We start from the raw sequence: 19170 nt of genomic DNA on the forward strand, positions 1-19170 counted from the left end.
ATCGCTTGAGCCCAGGAGGTCAAGGCTGCAGTGAGCTCTGATCGCGCTCCTGCACTCCAGCCTGGGCATTAGAGCAAGAACCTGTCTCATGTATATATTTCTACAGCCTCCCTTAGTGATAAATTATCATACTCCACAAGGCATCATGTGCCCCCCCCTGGAGAGGGGTGACCCTCATCAAGTGACTGACACATCAAGCAAGAGATACACCAAGTCCCTGAGGGTCCCAGGACAACTGACCCCAGGACCTCTGGTTAGACAAGTGGTTGAGACCCTCCAAGCTGGCCCCACCTGTTGGAGGCCACACAAATGTTTCTTATGATTAGGCATAATTGAAGCCTGTAATAATATGAACCTATGATCAATTAAGCAGCTGCCCAATTGTTACCTCCTCCTTGCTCTTGTCACCCAATAAATATGAAGGGCTCTAGAAGCTCAGGGGCAGCCTTTGCTCACTAGAAGCAGGGAGCTCTCGTCTTCTTCCCCATGTTGCCTTTTCCTTAAAACAGTTTGTCTTTTTGTTTTCATTTCTACGTTCCTCCCTTTGTTCAGTCTTGTAATGACGGTCTCAAGCAGTAACAGTAGGAACAGCTGTAGTGACGGTCTCAAGTAGCAGTAGTGGCAGTCGGCCACACCTACCCTCCCCTACAAGGATAGAAGCTGCTGGAATATCTCATGCAGGTTCATGCTCAACTTTCTTTTTTTTTTTTTTGAGACAGAGTCTCACTCTGTCGCCCAGGCTGGAGTGCAGTGGTGTGATCTTGGCTCACTGCAAGCTCCGCCTCCCAGGTTCACACCATTCTCCTTCCTCAGCCTCCCAAGTAGCTGGGACTACAGGCACCCACCACCATGCCTGGCTAATTTTTTGTATTTTTCTTTTTTTAGTAGAGACAGGGTTTTACCGTGTTAGCCAGGATGGTCTCGATCTCTTGACCTCATGATCTGCCTGCCTCAGCCTCCCAAAGTGCTGGAATTACAGGCGTGAGCCATCGCACCCAGCCCATGCTCAACTTTCAAAAAACAACCTGAAGGCTGGGCGCGGTGGCTCACGCCTGTAATTCCAGCACTTTGGGAGGCTGAGGCAGGCGGATCACCTGAAGTCAGAAGTTCAAGACCAGGCTGGCCAACTTGGAGAAACCCCATCTTTACTAAAAATACAAAATTAGCCAGGTGTGGTGGCACATGCCTGTAATCCCAGCTACTCAGGAGGTTGATGCAGGAGAATCGCTCGAACCCAGGAGGCAGAGGTGGCAGTGAGCTGAGATCACGCCACCGCACTCCAGTCTGGGCAATAAGAGCGAGACTCCATCTCAAAAAACAGACAAACAAAAACAACCTGAAAGCATCAGGATCTTTTTCCTCTCTTCCAGGGTGGGTGAAGGTTGGAGTTGTCACTGGGAGAGCAGACAGGCAGGCGCAGCCCTGGAAACTCACATGCGCCCTAGAGCGGGAGGCGACAGACGAACTCACCAGACAGCAGAAACACTCCCCGCTGGAGAGCCACGAGGCTCTCGGTCAACACGCTTTTCCATGTCAACCCTCTGGTTGCCAGGTAATTCTGTGACGCAAAGAAAAGAGGAATAAGAAATATTCGTTTAGAGGAAGAAACACTGAAATAACGAGAGAGGAAACATTTCATAAAAGGCCCCTGAAGGTGCGGAAAGCCAAAGCTCAGACCCTTACGAGTGGCCTTTGTGGAGGGCTGCACATTCATGGCCTGCGGCACGAGAAGTCTTGTCCAAGAGCCTCCTGGAAGTCCCAAAAGGTTCCAGTGTAAGAGTTACCAGAGGCTCTCAAAAGTTCTGCCAAGACCCACACAGCCCAGGTGTGAATGAGACACGAAAGCCTGGCCACAGTGCACACAGCCTGGCAACGAGCCCAGGCTGTTTGACAAGAAAAGCTGAGGACTTGGCATCTGTTCTCTGTGCCCTTCAAACACGCACAAGCTGTTGAGCTCCTTCTGTGGGCATCAAAGCAGAGTGTGGGGCTGAGCGGGTGCCTGCCAGGTGTGTCTGCGGCAAGCATCAAGGCCCCACCATTGCGTGTGCTGTCAGGAAAGTGCTCGGCAAGAGGGCAAATGCGCACGTTAAACATATATAAATCCTACGGCCGGGCGCAGTGGCTCACACCTGTAATCCCAGCACTTTGGGAGGCTGAGGCGGGCGGATCACGAGGTCAGGAGATCAAGACCATCCTGGCTAACACAGTGAAACCCCGTCTCTACTAAAAATACAAAAACTTAGCCAGGCGAGGTGGAGGGCGCCTATAGTCCCAGCTACTTGGGAGGCTGAGGCAGAAGAATGGCGTGAACCCCGGGGGGCGGAGCCTGCAGTGAGGCGAGATCGCGCCATTGCACTCCAGCCTGGGCAACAGCGAGACTCTGTCTCAAAAAAATAAATAAATAAATAAATAAAAATAAAAATAAAAAAAATCCTAGAAACTGAGGTAGCTTCCTAGACGTGGGAAGGCAAATGGCCGGAAGAGAAAGGGACCAGAGAAAGGCCTTGGTCTTGCTAAAGGGCGGCACCTTCAAGAAGCCCTCTCCGAGAGCTATGGGAACAAGAGCTGGGGGAACAAGAACTGCGGGAAGCGGCTCCTACGGATTCATGGCAGGAGGCACAACAAGGAAATACCTATTTTTGGAATACGGAAAAACAGACAAACACCAATGGCATGCAGAGAACTAGCTGGCTGCACTAGTGAGAAAATGTGGCTCCCGGCTCCCCAGCCCACAGCGAGTCGGTACCTTCAGGATGTCTGACTCGTAGCTGTTGTTGTTCAGCACACCGTCCAGACACTTGTCACCCAGGTTGAGCTCTGCCGAGATGAAGGGGCAATGTTACCTGTTTATAATGATGTCGCAGGAAAGCACTGTCTGCCCGACACTGAGGATAAACATATTTCTTTTCATTACAGATTCTAGAAAGAATAAGAAGTTCAATGATAAAACTCAATTTTAAACAGAGGACAAGTAGAAATGATTTCCATTCCACTCCCTCCTTAAAAAGATCAGCTCTCCGAGTCTTCCCAGCACCTGGTCTGGTATCTTGACAGCAGGGATTCTGTCCTGGCAGTATTTCCCCTGATCCTTCTGTTAAGGCTTGATTTTGAGCTAACATGAATTTGACACACACCTCTGCAGTTCGGCCGGAATAGGTCATCATTTGATGACAACAGTGGCCTCATCCCTATCAACATCAAGCTATGGACCCCACCATCCCCTGCCCTCAAGTTCACCAAGAGAACATGCAAAGGTCAAAGCAACTGGGGCCTGAAGAGCCGGTATTACCACAGAACGGGGCCAGGCAGCCGAAGCAGCCGGTCCGGGGGCAGCCCCAGTACAGGTGGCAGAAAGGCTGCAGGCAGACCGCACCTGTGGAGAGAGGACACTTGTTACGCGCACTCAGCGCTGAGGGCTGTCTCCAACACAGTTCATCAGCACCAGGCTCAGCTCAACTCTCTCTGGAAACATTGTTCAAGAGTTGTCTCATGGCAATCGGGGCGGGGCCACATCCAGCTAACGTCACCCAGGTTGTGATGGACTGTGATGACGAGGAGTTGTAGCCCTGAAAAAAGGCCAGGCTCACATTTTCTGGTTTTTTATTTTCTAGAGATGGAGTTTTGCTCTGTTGCCCAGGCCAGAGCACAGTGGAACAATCACAGCTCACTGCAAACTCCGCCTCCTGGGTTCAAGGATCTACCCACCTTAGCCTCCCCTAGGACTACAGGTGCACGCCACCATGCCTGGCTAATGTATTTTTTGTTTTTGTAGAGACAGGGTCTCACTATGTTGCCCAGGATGGTTTCAAACTCCTGGCTTCAAGTGATCCTCCCACCTCAGCCTCTCAAAGTGCTGGGATTACAGGCATGAGGCACTGCACCCGGCCCCAGACCCATATCGTTTCTTACACTGAACACCACATGCTCATCCCAGGAAAATAGTGAGAGCCACAAAAGAAAGAAATCTCACCTGCTCCATCACCCTAACACAGCTTCGATGGGCTTCATTCTAGCTCTGAACATGCAACACGCTTGCCCCCAACTGCACATATTTAGGTGGCTTTTTTTTTTTTTTTTTTTGAGACAGTCTTGCTCTGTGGCCTAGGCTGGAGTACAGTGGAGCAATCTCAGCTCACTGCAACCTCCGCCTCCTGGGTTCAAGCAATTCTCCTGCCTCAGCCTCCCCAGTAGCTGGGATTACAGGCGCCCACCACAACTGGCTAATTTTTGCACTTTTAGTAGAGATGGGGTCTCACCGTGTTAGTCAAGCTGGTCTCAAACTCCTGACCTCAGGTCATCCGCTTGCCTCGGCCTCCCAAAGTGCTGGGATTACAGGCGTGAGCCCCTGTGCCCAGCCTAGGTGGCCTTTTTCTACCTAGGTATGTTTCCATGTTGTCACCTTGGCTTTGTAGACGTTTGTTTTTTTTTTTTTTTTGAGACAGAGTCTTGCTCTGTCACCCAGGCTGGAGTGCACTGGTGCAATCTCAGCTCACTGCAACCTCTGCCTCCTGGGTTGAAGCGGTTCTCCTGCCTCAGCCTCCCAAGTAGCTGGGACTACAGGCACCTGCCACCACGCCCGGCTAATTTTTTGTAATTTTAGTAGAGACAGGATTTCACCATGTTAGCCAGGATGGTCTCGATCTCCTGACCTTGTGATCCGCCCACCTCAGCCTCCCAAAGGAAATTATTTTTAATTGTCTGATATTCTATACAATAGAAATCCCTAAAATATAATATTAGGTAAACCCTCGCTAAAATTCTCACAGGATTGAGTCCTTAAGTCTTATAACGCCTACGGCCACTTCACCAATGCCTCTGTATACAAAGCATTCTCTATGAAATTAGAGTCAAGAGTTTGGATTCCTGGGGAAAAACTGGGCCAAGCTGCCATCTGCTGACCACCGCGTGTGTTAGGCACAGGACAAGCTGTTCTCTGCGGCTTCTCACCTGTCCTCCCACGTGCAGTACCAGCAGTGGCCAGTGCCTGCCGTGGACGACCCCTGAGGCAGCGACTGCCCAGGTCACCGGGTGTGTCCCACGGCCGTGTGTCCCAACACTGCAGGCCAGGCCCCCCCCCGCCAAGCCCAGTCTCAGGGTACAGACCCCAGAAGTAACCTGTTTGGTTTCCTGAGTGCCCAGAACATTTTTAAACCATTCCAGACAGAACCAGTGCTGTAGCCCTGTGTGCTGCTCACACAGGGCTCAGTGCACAGAGCAGCACCGGCGTGTGTGGCAGGAGCCAACTGTGATGCTCAACAGGGCTAGGGCTTTCTTCACCTAACACTTTCACATATAAGGAGCTCTGACAAATTAGGAAGTCATAAAAAAAGGCAAAGGACACAAACAGACATTTCTGCAGGAATAAATTACAACAGCCATGAAATAAAAGACAAGCTCCATTTTTAGTAAGAACCGTATGTGTGTGCACATATATATATACACATATATATATGCACACACACACACACGTTTTGTTTTGTTTTGAGACAGGATTTCCCTCTGTTGCCAAGGCTGGAGTACAGTGGCAGGATCTCAGCTCACAGCAACCTCCTCCTCTCGGACTCAAGCCATCCTCTGGCCTCAGCCTCCTGAGTAGCTGGGATTACAGGTGTGCACCATCATGTCTGGCTAATGTTTGTATTTTTTGTAGAGATAGGGTTTCACCATGTTGCCCAGGCTGGTCTGAAACTCCTGGACACAGAAGATCCACCTACCTTGGCCTCCCAAAGTGCTGGGATTACAGATGTGAGCCACTGTGCCTGGCCAGAGTTGTATACTAAAGCATCAACATTCATCTAGGAGGTTTAACAGTGACACATTATAAAGCAACCACAGTGCTGGCAGGGGATGGACACAGATCCAAGCCGAGCCCCCGGTGGATGGAGATGTAGCCTGTGAAGGGGCAGTGTTACTAGACGGTGGGAAAAGATAGATTATTCAATGTGGTCACGTGGGGACAAATGATCACACAGATGAAAAAAAAGAAACGGCATCCTTACTTCACAGGTTACCCTAAGGCCGACACCGCTTTGAAAGCTGAGCCCTGAAGGAAAGACAGGAACCCGCCTGCGTGCGGTGGCGCGGGCACTCACACTGCTGAGGGGCGACACGCGGGTCCTGCTCGCGCTCCGCTCTCCGGTCAGGCATGGGCTGGAAGCAGCAGGTGCACAGGGCGTGGCTTCCTTGCAGAGGGCACACGTAATCCTGGACTGCTGAAGCACAGGCACATTTGCCGGAGCACGTGGGACCCAGGGCAGAAAGACAGCAGGTTAGAGAGGCCGCCGGGAAGCACAGCGAGGAGAGGTGCAGCTGAGACAGCCTGGGAAGACGCAGACCTGCCTGCTAAACCACCAGGGACCTTCTGCCACCCGAACTCAGGGAGTCAAAACGGATTAACGATAACCAAAAATGATCTTTGGTTTAGCAGCTGGAGCAAGATTTCAAAGATCTGTTGCAGGTTCTCTTTTTTTTGAGACGGAGTCTCGCTCTGTTGCCCAGGCTGGAGTGCAGTGACACGACCTCGGCTCACTGCAAGCTCCGCCTCCCGGGTTCACGCCATTCTCCTGCCTCAGCCTCCAGAGTAGCTGGGACTACAGGTGCCTGCCACCACACCCGGCTAATTTTTTTGTATTTTTAGTAGAGACAGGGTTTCACTGTGTTAGCCGGGATGGTCTCGATCTCTTGCCTTCGTGATCTGCCCGCCTCGGCCTTCCAAAGTGCTGGGAATACAGGCGTGAGCCACCGTGCCCAGCCGCTCTATTGAAGGTTTTCTATTATTTCCTATAAAGGGAGGACAGGCCCATAGAGCCTATGATACAAAATAAAACAAGCTGTGTGTTCAATTTCCGCTCAGGTGAGAGAACAGCCATGTCTCAAATAAACAAAGGACAGGCACGGTGCACAAGACCAATCGATGCAGCAGCAGGAAGTCTGAGCCCACCCAGCCAAGTTCCCTGGACACTCGCCACCCACACAGGAAAAGACCCTGTGAGGTCAACATGCCGGCCAAAAGGATGGCAATTTCACCACCCAGGTTCATGGGTGTCCACTGAGGGACCCAGGACCCCAGAGGGAGGCGCTGGTCCCACCATGCAAAGGAAGGAGCTTGTCCAGTGACCCAGACAGAGCTGCTGAGTGGCAGAGGCAAACCCAGGCTGGTGGACGGGCATCCACACCAACGCCAAGCACTGCTTTGTCCATTCCGTCCACAGGTTCTACAAGAAGCCACTGAGAATGTAGCACAAGGATGTGGCTCTGCATCCATCCCAGGCCAGTGGCCTTGTGATGTGCTCAGCCCCCACCCGTGGCCAGGAAGCCAGGACCCCTGAGGGGGCCATCTTCCCATTCTATGAGTCCGGAGTGAGGAGGGCGGAGAAGTGAAGCCTCCATACCCCCTGTCTAGTTCTCCTCTGACTTCCTGGATGGCACCTGGGGCCCCTTGCTGGAAAAAGGCACCTGACGGGAAAACATTTCGCATTAAGCCAACTCTGGAGACACAGGGCAGCTTCTGGCGACATCACCACTGCTGGGGAGAAGCCCGCCTCTTACTTGAGGGACAGATGTGCAATCATCACTTTGGGTCTGGCAAACCCACTGGGGGACATCAGCTGCCCTGAGGCAGCGGCTGGGGAGAGGCCAAGTATTAAGGTCAGAGTTGTTAATTCCCAGGAGTGTTCAAGAGGGGCTACTAATGAACAGTTACTTATCTGACTTCCCAACCCAAAATCAGTCATGAAAAGTAACCAACTGTGAGTGCAGGGAGACCACTGAGGCCAGGGCCCAAAGGGGGCGAGCGATGCAGAGAGGAGGCGGGCAGAGCGCGGCCACGTGCACGTCAGCACCGGGCACAGCCACAAAGTGACTCACGGGAAGGCTGAGGGCTGAGGGCCGCGCGGCTCACCTGTCGTCAGGCTGACGGACGTGGAGGGTGCATCCCCCAGGGCCTGTGGGGCTCTTGGCTCGCCCTCGGGTGCTGGGCAGTGGGGAGGCTGCACCACCTGCCTTCTGTACTCAGGACACTGCCGGCACACAACGTATGGCTGGCTGCAAGGAAGCACAGAGCCGAGCTGTGTGCAGGCCCCCACCCTCTCAGGCAGGGCCGGTGCAACGCGGGTCCGCAGCCATCACAGCTCAGCTCCACCGTCGCTCCGCTGCTTGGTGTGAGGGGAAGGGCCGGGACCCCTTCCTGCACAGCACCCCAGTGTTAAGAGGAGAGGGACCAGAACAAGTCAAAGGGCAAGGACACGCCGCTCTGCATCCCCAGCTGAGCCCCCACGCTTTGGAGCCCCATCCCCGGGGTCACTTGGTCCCCACTGACGTGTGCTCCCAGGAGACGACGCCAGCGCAGGGCAAGGGTCAGCACATGCCCGCACACCCCGTGCTCCTCAGGACGCCTGTTAAAAGCAGAGCGCATGGCGGGGCACAGTGGCTCACGCCTGTAATCCCAGCACTTTGGGAGGCCGAGGCGGGCAGATCACGAGGTCAGGAGATCGAGACCATCCTGGCTAACACGGTGAAACCCCGTCTCTACTGAAAATACAAAAACTTAGCCAGGCGTAGTGGTGGGCACCTGTAGTCCCAGCTACTCGGGAGGCTGAGGCAGGAGAATGGCAGGAACCCGGGAGGCAGAGCTTGCAGTGAGCCGAGATTGCACCCATTGCACTCCAGCCTGGGCGACAGCGAGACTCTGTCTCAAACAAACAAACAGAAAAAGCAAAGCGAGGTGTACAAGGTGCTGGGAGCCACACCAGGTGCCTGCAAAGCCCTGAATCACTTGTCTTTTCTACACTTCCCTTGTACTTCCAAAAACGAGCAGACAAAAATGTCAACTGTAAAAAAAGAACCTGTAGGAAAAAATACACGAGGCTCTCCTCTCCATCTGAAAGGCTTTTCTGCGCCTGACACCAAGGCCAGGGGCCAATAAGGCCAATGGGTAAGACCCGACCAGATAAAAAACAAAGCACGGTGAAAAGACACGTATTTTTTCGTAAGGAAAAAATGTAAATGAAAATGAGATTACCTATTTCTCCTACTAAACTGGCAAAAAGGGCCCCTCATGCAGGCCTTGTAGAGTGCATTAGGTGCACCCTTTCCCATCGGTGTCTGGATAACAAACTTATCAAACGTCTATCAAGGTCTAATTCCCAGTCACACACTGTGACTTGACTGCTTCACGTCTCAACATTGATGTCACTGCACATGAGCACAAATACGGATGTAAGAAATGCACGGCAGCAACTGTTTCCCAATTCAAACGCTGGGGACATTACCGAGCTGTACGTGCAGCGGAATCCCAGCTTCATAAAAATATTTGTTTCTCAGGCCTGTAATCCCAGCACTTTGGGAGGCCAAAGCGGGTAGATCACGAGGTCAGGAGTTCGAGACCATCCTGGCTAACACGGTGAAACCCCGTCTCTACTAAAAATACAAAAAATTAGCCAGGCATGGTGGCGGGAGCCTGTAGTCCCAGCTACTCGGGAGGCTGAGGCAGGAAAATAGCGTGAACTTGGGAGGCGGAGCTTGCAGTGAGCCAAGATCAAGCCACTCCAGCCTGGGCAACAGAGTGAGACTCCTTCTCAAAAAACAAACAAACAAACAAAAAATTTGTTTCTCACGCCTGTAATCCCAGCACTTTGGGAGGCCAAGGCGGGCTGATCACCTGAGGTCAGGAGTTCAAGACCAGCCTGGCCAACATGGTGAAACCCCGTCTCTACTAAAAATACAAAATTAGTGGCCGGGCGCAGTGGCTCACACCTATAATCCCAGCACTTTGAGAGGCCAATGCAGATGGATCACTTGAGGTCAGGATTTTGAGACCAGTCTGGCCAACATGGTGAAACCCTGTCTTTACTAAAAATACAAAAATTAGCTGGGTGTGGTAGTGTATGCCCGTAATCCCAGCCCCTTGGGAGGATAACGCAGGAGAATCACTTGAACCCAGGAGATGAATGTTGCAGTGGGCTAAGGTCATGCCACTGCACTCCAGCCTGGGCGACACAGCAAGACTCTGTCTCAAAAAAGAAAAAAAGAAAAGAAAAAAAAATTAGCCAAGTTTGGTGGTGCATGCCTGTAATCCCAGCTATTTGGGAGGCTGAGGCAGGAGAATCACTTGAACCCGGGAGGCAGAGGTTGCAATGAGCCAAGATCGTGCCATTGGCAGGGTGCAGTGGCTCATGCCTGTAATCCCAGCACTTTGGGAGGTCGAGGCCGGCGGATCATGAGGTCAGGAGATCAAGGCCATCCTGGCCAACGTGGTAAAACCCCGTCTCTACTAAAAATACAAAAAAATTAGCTGGGTGTGGTGGCGTGCGCCTGTAGTCCCAGCTACTCGAGAGGCTGAGGCAGGAGAATCGCTTGAACCCAGGAGGTGGTGATTTCAGTGAGCTGAGATCGCGTCACTGTACTCCAGCCTGGCAGCAGAGCGACACTCCGTCTCAAAAAAAAAAAAAAAAAAATATCGTGCTATTTGCACTTCAGCCTGGGCAACAAGAGCGAAACTCCGTCTCAAAAAAAAAAAAAAAATTTGTTCGTATATTACATTTTATTTTGTTAACGATTATGACACATGTATGAATGGCTGGGTAGATGCAGCAAAATCTTAATGCTAAAGTGGTTTTGGTTTCCTTCTTTTTGCTTAACAGTCACATGCTAAACTTGACAAAAGGAAACAAAGATAAAAGTTTCAGGTTTTTTTTTTTTTGTTCATTGTCTTTTTAAATATCATGGCCTCAACCCAACATTCAGACCCCGGTCTTGTGCATTAGGAAACCTCAACATGTCAGCAGATAAATAAGGTCTCTGAGGCTGGGATTGTCTCGGCCTGGTGATGGTGCCTCCTCTGTAATAACATCCTGACAAATGATAAATGTTGCAATTTATACTACAGAACTTAATAGTCACTAGATCAACTACAAAGAATACATGTGCTTATGTGGGAAAAAATAACATATGGAATGACGTCCCTCTGTCACAGCCAGAGATGCCAGACCCATGACGAGTCGAAGCAAAGGGAAGGGTGTCAGCCAAGGGTGCAAATGTCTACAGCAGTCGCCTGCAGCTGACGCTCTGCTGGCTACTCCCTGGCTACCCCGCTAAGTGTTCACCCAGTTCCTGCCACGCCTCTCAGCGGAGGTGCTAATACTATCCAGTATTAGAAAACAAGCTCAAGCCATTTAAGAGCTTGGCTGCTCAGGGGCAGAACTAGAACTCAGGACCCGTGCTGTCCACCCAGTAGTGAGCTCTCGGTCACGGTTCTGATGCTTCTCTGGCTCCCACACTCTGCTCTGAGCCAGGGGCATGATTTACCTAATGTCTGAGGATTCACTGTCAACGTCTGACAGCTCCAGCAGGTCCTCTGAACTCCCTTCTTCATCAGAAAAAGACCGCCTGACTTTGGGCTGCAGCATGTCTTGAGTGATTTTATTCCTGGCATCCATACTTTTCACATCTTCTTCACTGCGACTCTTGTCTAGAATTGAAAGGACACAGCGCCATTCGCTGGCAGCGAGACATGACAGGCAGACACAGCTCACACTGTGGGAGCTCACACTGCTGGGAGCTCACGTGCGCAGTGCCGTGGAAGGAGGGGTCTGGGCGGACCGCCCTCACGTGCCCGGGTGCTGGTGGAGGGACCGCCCTCGCTTGCCCGGGTGCTGGTGTGGATGCCCTCATGTGCCTGGGTGTTGGTGGAGGGACCGCCCTCACGTGCCCGGGTGCTGGTGTGTGGATGCCCTCACTTGCCTGGGTGCTGGTGGAGGGACTGCCCTCGCTTGCCTGGGTGCTGGTGTGTGGATGCCCTCACATGCCCGGGTGCTGGTGTGTGGATGCCCTCACTTGCCTGGGTGCTGGATGAGGTATGCTTCCACGAGGTTGTTGAGGATGTGGTTTTTACAGATCCGCTCCACAGGACAGCGGCAGGTGGGACACAGGGACGAGCGCTCCATCCAGCCCGAGTAGCAAGCTGCGCAGAACGTGTGCATGCAGGGCTGCAAACTGAAAGTGTGAGAGGAGCAGTGTCCAGACAGTCCCACAGATGCAACCGCGACCCTCGGCCAAGGTCCGCAGCAACCCCACCATGGAAGGGCCTACAGGGGCCCAGCCATCGTTCAACCTAAAAACCCTTTAAGTCAGTCTTGGTTAATGAAAAGAAATCAGAGGCCACACGGCCTCTGTGTTTTCAGGAGAGACAGAGGAGAGTAGATTATGACTTCAGGAACACAAACAGCAGAGACACCAAGCGTTTCTGGCCTAGAAGTTGGAAGGTTGTCACTCTTGAGTTTCCACGGAAAAGCAAGGAGGCCCTTCCTCAGCTGCTCCTGCGTTCATTCTGTGCTAAATACACCTTCCCAGCTAAGGAGCATTTAAAATGTGCATAGTTCCTTTCATCTGTCTGCAGAGTTCACTGGGTCACACACGACCCACACACCCAAAACTTGTGGGGTCTACAGCCTCCGGCTCCGGGTTCCAGGTTTCCTCCTTGTTGGCGCCACAACTGAAATGAAAGTGGTGGCCATGCGCGGTGGCTCACGTCTGTAATCCCAACACTTTGGGAGGCCAAGGTGGGCATATTACCTGAGTTCAGGAGTTCGAGACCAGCCTGGCTAATATGGTGAAACTCTCGTCTCTACTAAAAATACAAAAAAATTAGCCAGCCGTGGTGACGCATGCCTGTAGTCCCAGCTACTTGGGAGGCTGAGGCAGGAGAACCACTTGAACCCGGGAGGTGGAGGTTGCAGTGAGCCAAGATCACACCACTGCACTCCAGCCTGGGTGACAGAGCGAGACTCTAACTCCAAAAAACAAAAACAAAAACAAAAAACCAGCCTGGGCTACATGGCGAAACCGTCTCTACAAAAAACACAAAAATCAGCAGGGTGGCTGGGAGCAGTGGCTCAAGCCTATAATCCCAGCACTTTGGGAGGCAAAGATGGGCAGATCACCTGAAGTCAGGAGTTCAAGACCAGCCTGGCCAACATGGTGAAACCCTGTCTCTACTAAAAAATACAAAAAAATTAGCTGGGCATGGTGGCACACGCCTGCAGTCCCAGCTGCTCAGGAGGCTGAGGTAGGAGAATCGTCTGAACTCAGGAGGCTGAGGTTGCAGTAAGCCAAGATTGTGCCACTGCACTTGAGCCTGGTGACAGTGTGAGACTATCTAAAAAAAAAAAAAAAAAAGGAATAAAAAATAAATAACAATAAAATCAGAACATTTAAAAAAAAAAAAAAAGTCAGCCAGGCATAGTGGTGTGCACCTGTAGTCCCAGCAACTCAGGAGGCTGAGGTCAGAGAACCGCTCGAGCCTGGGAGGGAGAGGTTGCAGTGGGCTGAGAAAGCTCCACCCACTCTTATCTGGGTGACAGAGCCAGACCTTGTCTAAAAAAAGAAAAAGAAAATGGTAACCTCAGCAGATGCCAGGCCAAACAGGACCTGGAGGCTTGTTTCACGCCCAGCCCTGCCCCACACTGGACGAAGAACCTGCAGTGCCATGTTCCGTGAGTCAAGGGTGAACACGGTCACACCTCACGCAGTCGTGCAGCAGGTCCTGGCAGATGATGCATGTCAACGTCTCCTCCATCTTGTCTGGCTTCCCAGCTGCAGCTGTGACGTCCTCGTGGACAGTTTGGGCATTTCTACGCGGTTGTGCGACCAACAACTGCCTGTTCAGGTCAAGGTCCCCATCTACAGGAGAAAGGGATGTGTTCTGACTGTCGTAACCAAGAAGGAAATACATGCAGTCTTTTTTATTGAGACGGAGTCTCGCTCTGTTGCCCAGGCTGGAGTGCAGTGGCGCGATCTCGGCTCACTGCAAGCTCCGCCTCCCGGGTTCACACCATTCTCCTGCCTCAGCCTCCTGAGTAGCTGGGACCACAGGTGCCCACGACCACGCCCGGCTAATTTTTTGTATTTTTAGTAGAGACGGGGTTTCACCGTGTTAGCCAGGATGGTCTCGATCTCCTGACCTCGTGATCTGCCCGCCTGGCCTCCCAAAGTACTGAGGTAACAGGCGTGAGCTACCGCGCCCCACCCTCTTCTGGTGTTTTTATTTTTCTATAATGCTCAGATGTTGGTAATCATCAATTAATTTTTATTTTTAATTAAAGAAACTGCACACAATTTAAAAAGCCAAGTATTCAGAAGAAGCCAGGTGCAGTGGCTCACGCCTGTAATCCCAGCACTTTGGGAGGCTGAGGCGGGCAGATCGCTTGAGCCCAGGAGTTCAAGACCAGTCTGGGCAATATAATGAAACCCCATCTCTAAAAAAATGGAAAAAAAAAATTAGCCGGCTATGGTAGCGTGCACCTGTGGTCCCAGCTACTCGGAAGGCTGAGGTGGGAGGACTGCCTGAGCCCAGGAGGTGGAGGCTGCAGTGAGCCAAGACTGCACCACCAGGCCAGTGCTCTGGCCTGGATGACAAAGCAAGATCCTGTCTCAAAAAAATGTATACAGCCGGGCGTGGTGGCTCACGCCTGTAATCCCAGCACTTTGGGAGGCCGAGGCGGGCGGATCACGAGGTCAGGATATGGAGACCATCCTGGCTAACACAGTGAAACCCTGTCTCTACTAAAAATATAAAAAAATTAGCCGGGCGTGGTAGCAGGCGCCTGTAGTCCCAGCTATTCAGGAGGCTGAGGCAGGAAAATGGTGTGAACTCAGGAGGCGGAGCTTGCAGTGAGCCGACATTGCGCCATTGCACTCCAGCCTGGGCGACAGAGCCAGACTCCGTCTCAAAAAAAAAAAAAAATGTATACATAATATATTTAGAAGAAAACAAAGGCAGTCACCCTCTGCCTCAGCCGCTCCTCACCCAATTTCCCTCCTCGGAGGAAAACTATTTTCATGTCTTTGAGCTGTTTCTTCTGGTATTTACCTCTGTGTTTCTAAGTTATCATGGTACATTTGATTTATCAATTTTAGACATCATCCCTGACATCTATTACGGTAGAGAAAAACTCTGACCTGAGACACCCCTGCCAACATTAAATTAACAGATTACGTTAGTTTATGATACTGTATTTGTATTATTATGCTTATGCAAGTATTCACTGCTGAGCCAAGTAGTTTACTAGATTAAGTTGTGTGACTTACACAATTTTTCAAGTTTGCTAGAATTAAAATTTCCTCATTCCTGTGCTTATTTTTCCTGTGTAACTGTTGCTGATTCTTTCCACACCTTCCCCACACCGATCAACTCCATGTGTCAGATAACCTGATTTCTTTCCCTGGGGACCCCTCCTAGGGCCTTCCTGTCACAGTGCCCCAGTGGCTGGTTGCTCTCTGGACTGCCATACAGCAATCCTTCTACCATAACATTCCCAAATGTTTTCTAATGATCTTAACTTTGGCTTTCCAAGTGCAGACTTCTCCCTAAATCATCTTCAGTGTGATGATTTAAGCTACATTTTTAGAAATTATTGTCCTACCAGGACAGAGGGCTTTCTTTTAGATTTTTTTTTTTTTTTTTTGAGATGGAGTTTCGCTCTTGTTGCCCCGGCTGCAGTGCAATGGCACAGTCTTGGCTCACTGCAACCTCCACCTGCCAGGTTCAAGCAATTCTCCTGCCTCAGCCTTCCAAGTAGCTGGGATTACAGGCATGCACCACCACACCCAACTAATTTTTGCATTTTTAGTAGAGACGAAGTTTCACCATGTTGGCCAGGCTGGTCTTGAACTCCTGACCTCAGATGATCCGCCCACCTTGGCCTCCCAAAGTGCTGGGATTACAGGCGGGAGCCACGGTGTCAGGCTTGATTTTTACTTTTAGAGATAAACTTGCTCTGTCACCCAGGCTGGTCTCGAACGCCTGACCTCAAGTGATTCTCCTGCCTTGGCCTCCCAGTGTTAGGATTACAGGTATGAACTACTACACCTGGCCAGGAAGGAGGATTTTGAGATTAATTCTGCAATTCAGAATGCACTGTTTCCAGACCAAGAACAGCCTGTAGTAAACCACAGGTCTATCCGGATTATGCAAACGGAAAAAAAACAGGCCCAGGTTTTCTGAATGAAAATGCCGGAGGTGTTACAAGCATCAACCTGAGGCAGGGTCCACGTGCCCCTGCAGGAAGCAATGCCCCACAGCATGGAGCGTGGCAGCGGCCCCCGCACGTCGCAGGAGCACACAGGAGGACAGAGGACGCACACAACCAGATACTAACCTCCTCTCATTTTCTTCTTCACGGGCTCCAAATCCTCCTGATCCTGGGGTTCCAACGACGAAAAGGACGCAGTCTTTCTGTCTGGGAGAGCTGAGGCAAAGCTGGAGACTTCATCACTTGCCACAGAGGGACCACTTCCTTTAGGGGAGATGCTACCACCCCCAGACCCTGTGAGAGGAATCAAACAAGACAGGTACTGATCCATCCAGCTCAGGAGAGAACCACGCCTGTAAGGTGTCACTGACTGGAGCCCAGTGCAGCTGGCAACCTGAGACGTCACAGTCTAGGAATGACAAGCGGCTTACCAGGAGTGTGTACTCACTCAACTCACATCTTAACTCTATTTGTGCCCATCTCTACGTGGGGTGGAGCTGGGGGCAAGAAGCGCATTCGCAGAGAAATAAATGCGGAGATGTCTGTGACCAGGCTTAGCCCTCGAGCACCAAGTCTAACGCAGGGCAAATCCACATACCCGTGGTCATATGATACACACCGTGTCATAAACTTGTTAAAATAGAGCTTAGGGCCGGGTGCGGTGGCTCACACCCGTAATCCCAGCACTTTGGGAGGCCGAAGCAAGTGGATCACCTGAGGTCAGGAGGTCGAGACCAGCCTGGCCAACATGGTGAAACCCCATCTCTACTAAAAATACAAAAAAATTAGACAGGCGTGGTGGCGAGCGCATGTAGTCGCAGCTACCCAAGAGGCTGAGGCAGAAAAATTGCTTGAACCCGGGAGGCGGAGGCTGCAGTGAGCCGAGATCATGCCACTGCACTCCAGCCTGGGCAACAAGAGCGAAACTCCCTCTGGGGAAAAAAAAATAAAAATAAAAAACAGAAGTCTGAGGCCAGGCATGGGGCTCACGCCTGTAATCACAAGACTTTGGGAGGCCAAGGTGGGAGGATCACTTGATCCCAGGAGTTTTAGACCAGCCTGGGCAACACAGCAAGACCCCATCTCTACAAAAAATACAAAAAAGAAAAAAAAATTAACTAGGCGTGACAGTACGAGCGTATGGTCCCAGCTACTCAGGAGGCTGAGGTGGGTGGATCACTTGAGCCCAGGAGTTCGAGGCCACAGTGAGCTATGACCACACCACTCTCCCAACCTGCGCAACAGAGCAAGACCTCATTTTTTTTTTTTTTTTTTTTGAGACGGATTCTTGTTCTGTCGCCCAGGCTGGAGTGCAGTGGCACGATCTCGGCTCACTGCAAGCTCCGCCTCCTGGGTTGACGCCATTCTCCTGCCTCAGCCGCCCGAGTAGCTGGGACTACAGGCGCCGCCACCACACCTGGCTAATTTTTTTGTATTTTTAGTAGAGACGGGGTTTCACCATGTTAGCCAGGATGGTCTTGATCTCCTGACCTCATGATCCGCCTGCCTCAGCCTCCCAAAGTGCTGGGATTAAAGGCGTGAGCCACCACAACCGGCCAAGACCTCATTTCTTTTGTTTTTTCTTTTCTTTTTTTTTTTTTTTTGAGACGGAGTCTCGTTCTGTCACCCAGGCTGGAGTGCAGTGGCGTGATCTCGGCTCACTGCAAGCTCTGCCTCCCTGGTTCACGCCATTCTCCTGCCTCAGCCTCCTGAGTAGCTGGGACCATAGGCGCTTGCCACCACACCCAGCTAATTTTTTGTATTTTTAGTAGAGACGGGGTTTCACCATGTTAGCCAGGACGGTCTTGATCTCCTGACCTCATGATCCGCCCGCCTCAGCCTCCCAAAGTGCTGGGATTACAGGCATGAGCCACCACGCCCAGCCTGACCTCATTTCTTAAAAAAAAAAAAAATGCCAGGTGCAGTGGCTCATGCCTGTAATCCCAGCACTTCAGGAGACCAAGGTGGGTGGATCATCTGAGGTCAGGAGTTCGAGACCAGCCTGACCAACATAGTGAAACCCCATTTCTACTAAAAATACAAAATTGGCCGGGTGTGGTGGCACATGCCTGTAACCCAGCTACTCGGGAGGCGGAGGCAGGAGAATTGCTTGAAGCCAAGAGGCGAAGGTTGCAGTGATCAAAGTTCGTGCCATTGCAGCACTCCAGCCTGGGCAGTAAGAGCAAAACTCCGTCTCAAAGAAAACAAAATAAAACAAAACAAACAAACAAATAAAACAGAGGTCTGTGTAAAGCAGAGATGCTTCAGTGGAGGGATGCATAGCTTTCAACGGATGGAGATGGTGCTGCGTGTGAACTATTTTACAAGAGGTGTGATAATGGGAAGGAGACAGCGCAGTGACTTGTAGGGAGAGCGCTACCTCCAGGAGCAAGAAGCCAGAGTCGTAACAACAGGAATGACCCTGGCAGAAAAACAGGCAGACTTTCTAATCACCTCTATCTTTTTTTTGAGACGGGGTGTCACTCTTCACCCAGGCTGGAATGCAGTGGCGAGATCTCCACTCACTGCAACCTCTGCCTCCTGGGCTTAAGCGACCCTCCCACCTCTGCCTCCTGAGTATCTGGGACTACAGGTGTGCACCACCATGTGCAGCTAAATTTTTTTTTGTATTTTTGGTGGAGACAGGGTCTTGCCATTTTACCCAGGCTGGTCTCAAATTCTCGAGCCCAAACAATCCACCCACCTCGGCCTCCCCAAGTGCTGGAATTACATGGGTGAATAAGGATTACAGGTGTGAATAACCTATATCTTACTAAAGACTTAGTTTATCATATTACAGCATAATACATATCTAGCTTACAGTATTCAAATATAAGTGTTATTATTTGGGAAAAAAAAACAAGAAACTGGCTTACAGCAGCTGAAAGAAAACAGAATAGTTTTGGGGACAAACCACCTCATATAAGAACAGAAGGAAAGAGGCAGCCTGTGGGCTGGACCCCACCCACGCCATGCATCTCCAGTGCCCCGTGCTCAGACAGGCATCTCATCCCCGGAATGAAGGGGTAACAATGGCGCATCTGTGACACCCCCCAACGTGGAGAGGAGCACCATCTTATCACTTACAAAATGTACCTGGCACACTGCCTCACATTTAGTAGCTGCTCAATAAGCAGTAACT

The 19170-nt window shown here is 51.2% G+C and overlaps 1 protein-coding gene across 11 annotated transcripts in view; it reads right to left on the reverse strand.

Annotated features, from left to right (window-relative positions):
* The window catches only part of CHFR (checkpoint with forkhead and ring finger domains), a 44491-nt gene that overhangs the window by 5610 nt on the left and 19711 nt on the right, over positions 1-19170 (reverse strand). For 5 of the 11 annotated variants that reach the window (XM_055239582.2, XM_063614804.1, XM_063614802.1 and 2 more), the window contains 9 exons: positions 16155-16322; positions 13518-13677; positions 11837-11991; positions 11305-11467; positions 7901-8043; positions 6093-6212; positions 3290-3373; positions 2747-2817; positions 1471-1558 (listed from right to left, as the gene is read on the reverse strand). In XM_055239582.2, coding sequence (XP_055095557.1) covers positions 1471-1558; positions 2747-2817; positions 3290-3373; positions 6093-6212; positions 7901-8043; positions 11305-11467; positions 11837-11991; positions 13518-13677; positions 16155-16322 — 1152 coding nt within the window. Of the gene's footprint in view, positions 1-1470; positions 1559-2746; positions 2886-3289; positions 3374-6092; positions 6213-7900; positions 8044-11304; positions 11468-11836; positions 11992-13517; positions 13678-16154; positions 16323-17020; positions 17114-19170 lie in introns of those variants that run through there. The other 6 variants (XM_063614801.1, XM_055239586.2, XM_063614803.1 and 3 more) reach the window with 3 other exon arrangements.

Source organism: Symphalangus syndactylus, chromosome 13 (assembly GCF_028878055.3).
Source record: "Symphalangus syndactylus isolate Jambi chromosome 13, NHGRI_mSymSyn1-v2.1_pri, whole genome shotgun sequence".
Taxonomy (NCBI): Eukaryota; Metazoa; Chordata; class Mammalia; order Primates; family Hylobatidae; genus Symphalangus; species Symphalangus syndactylus.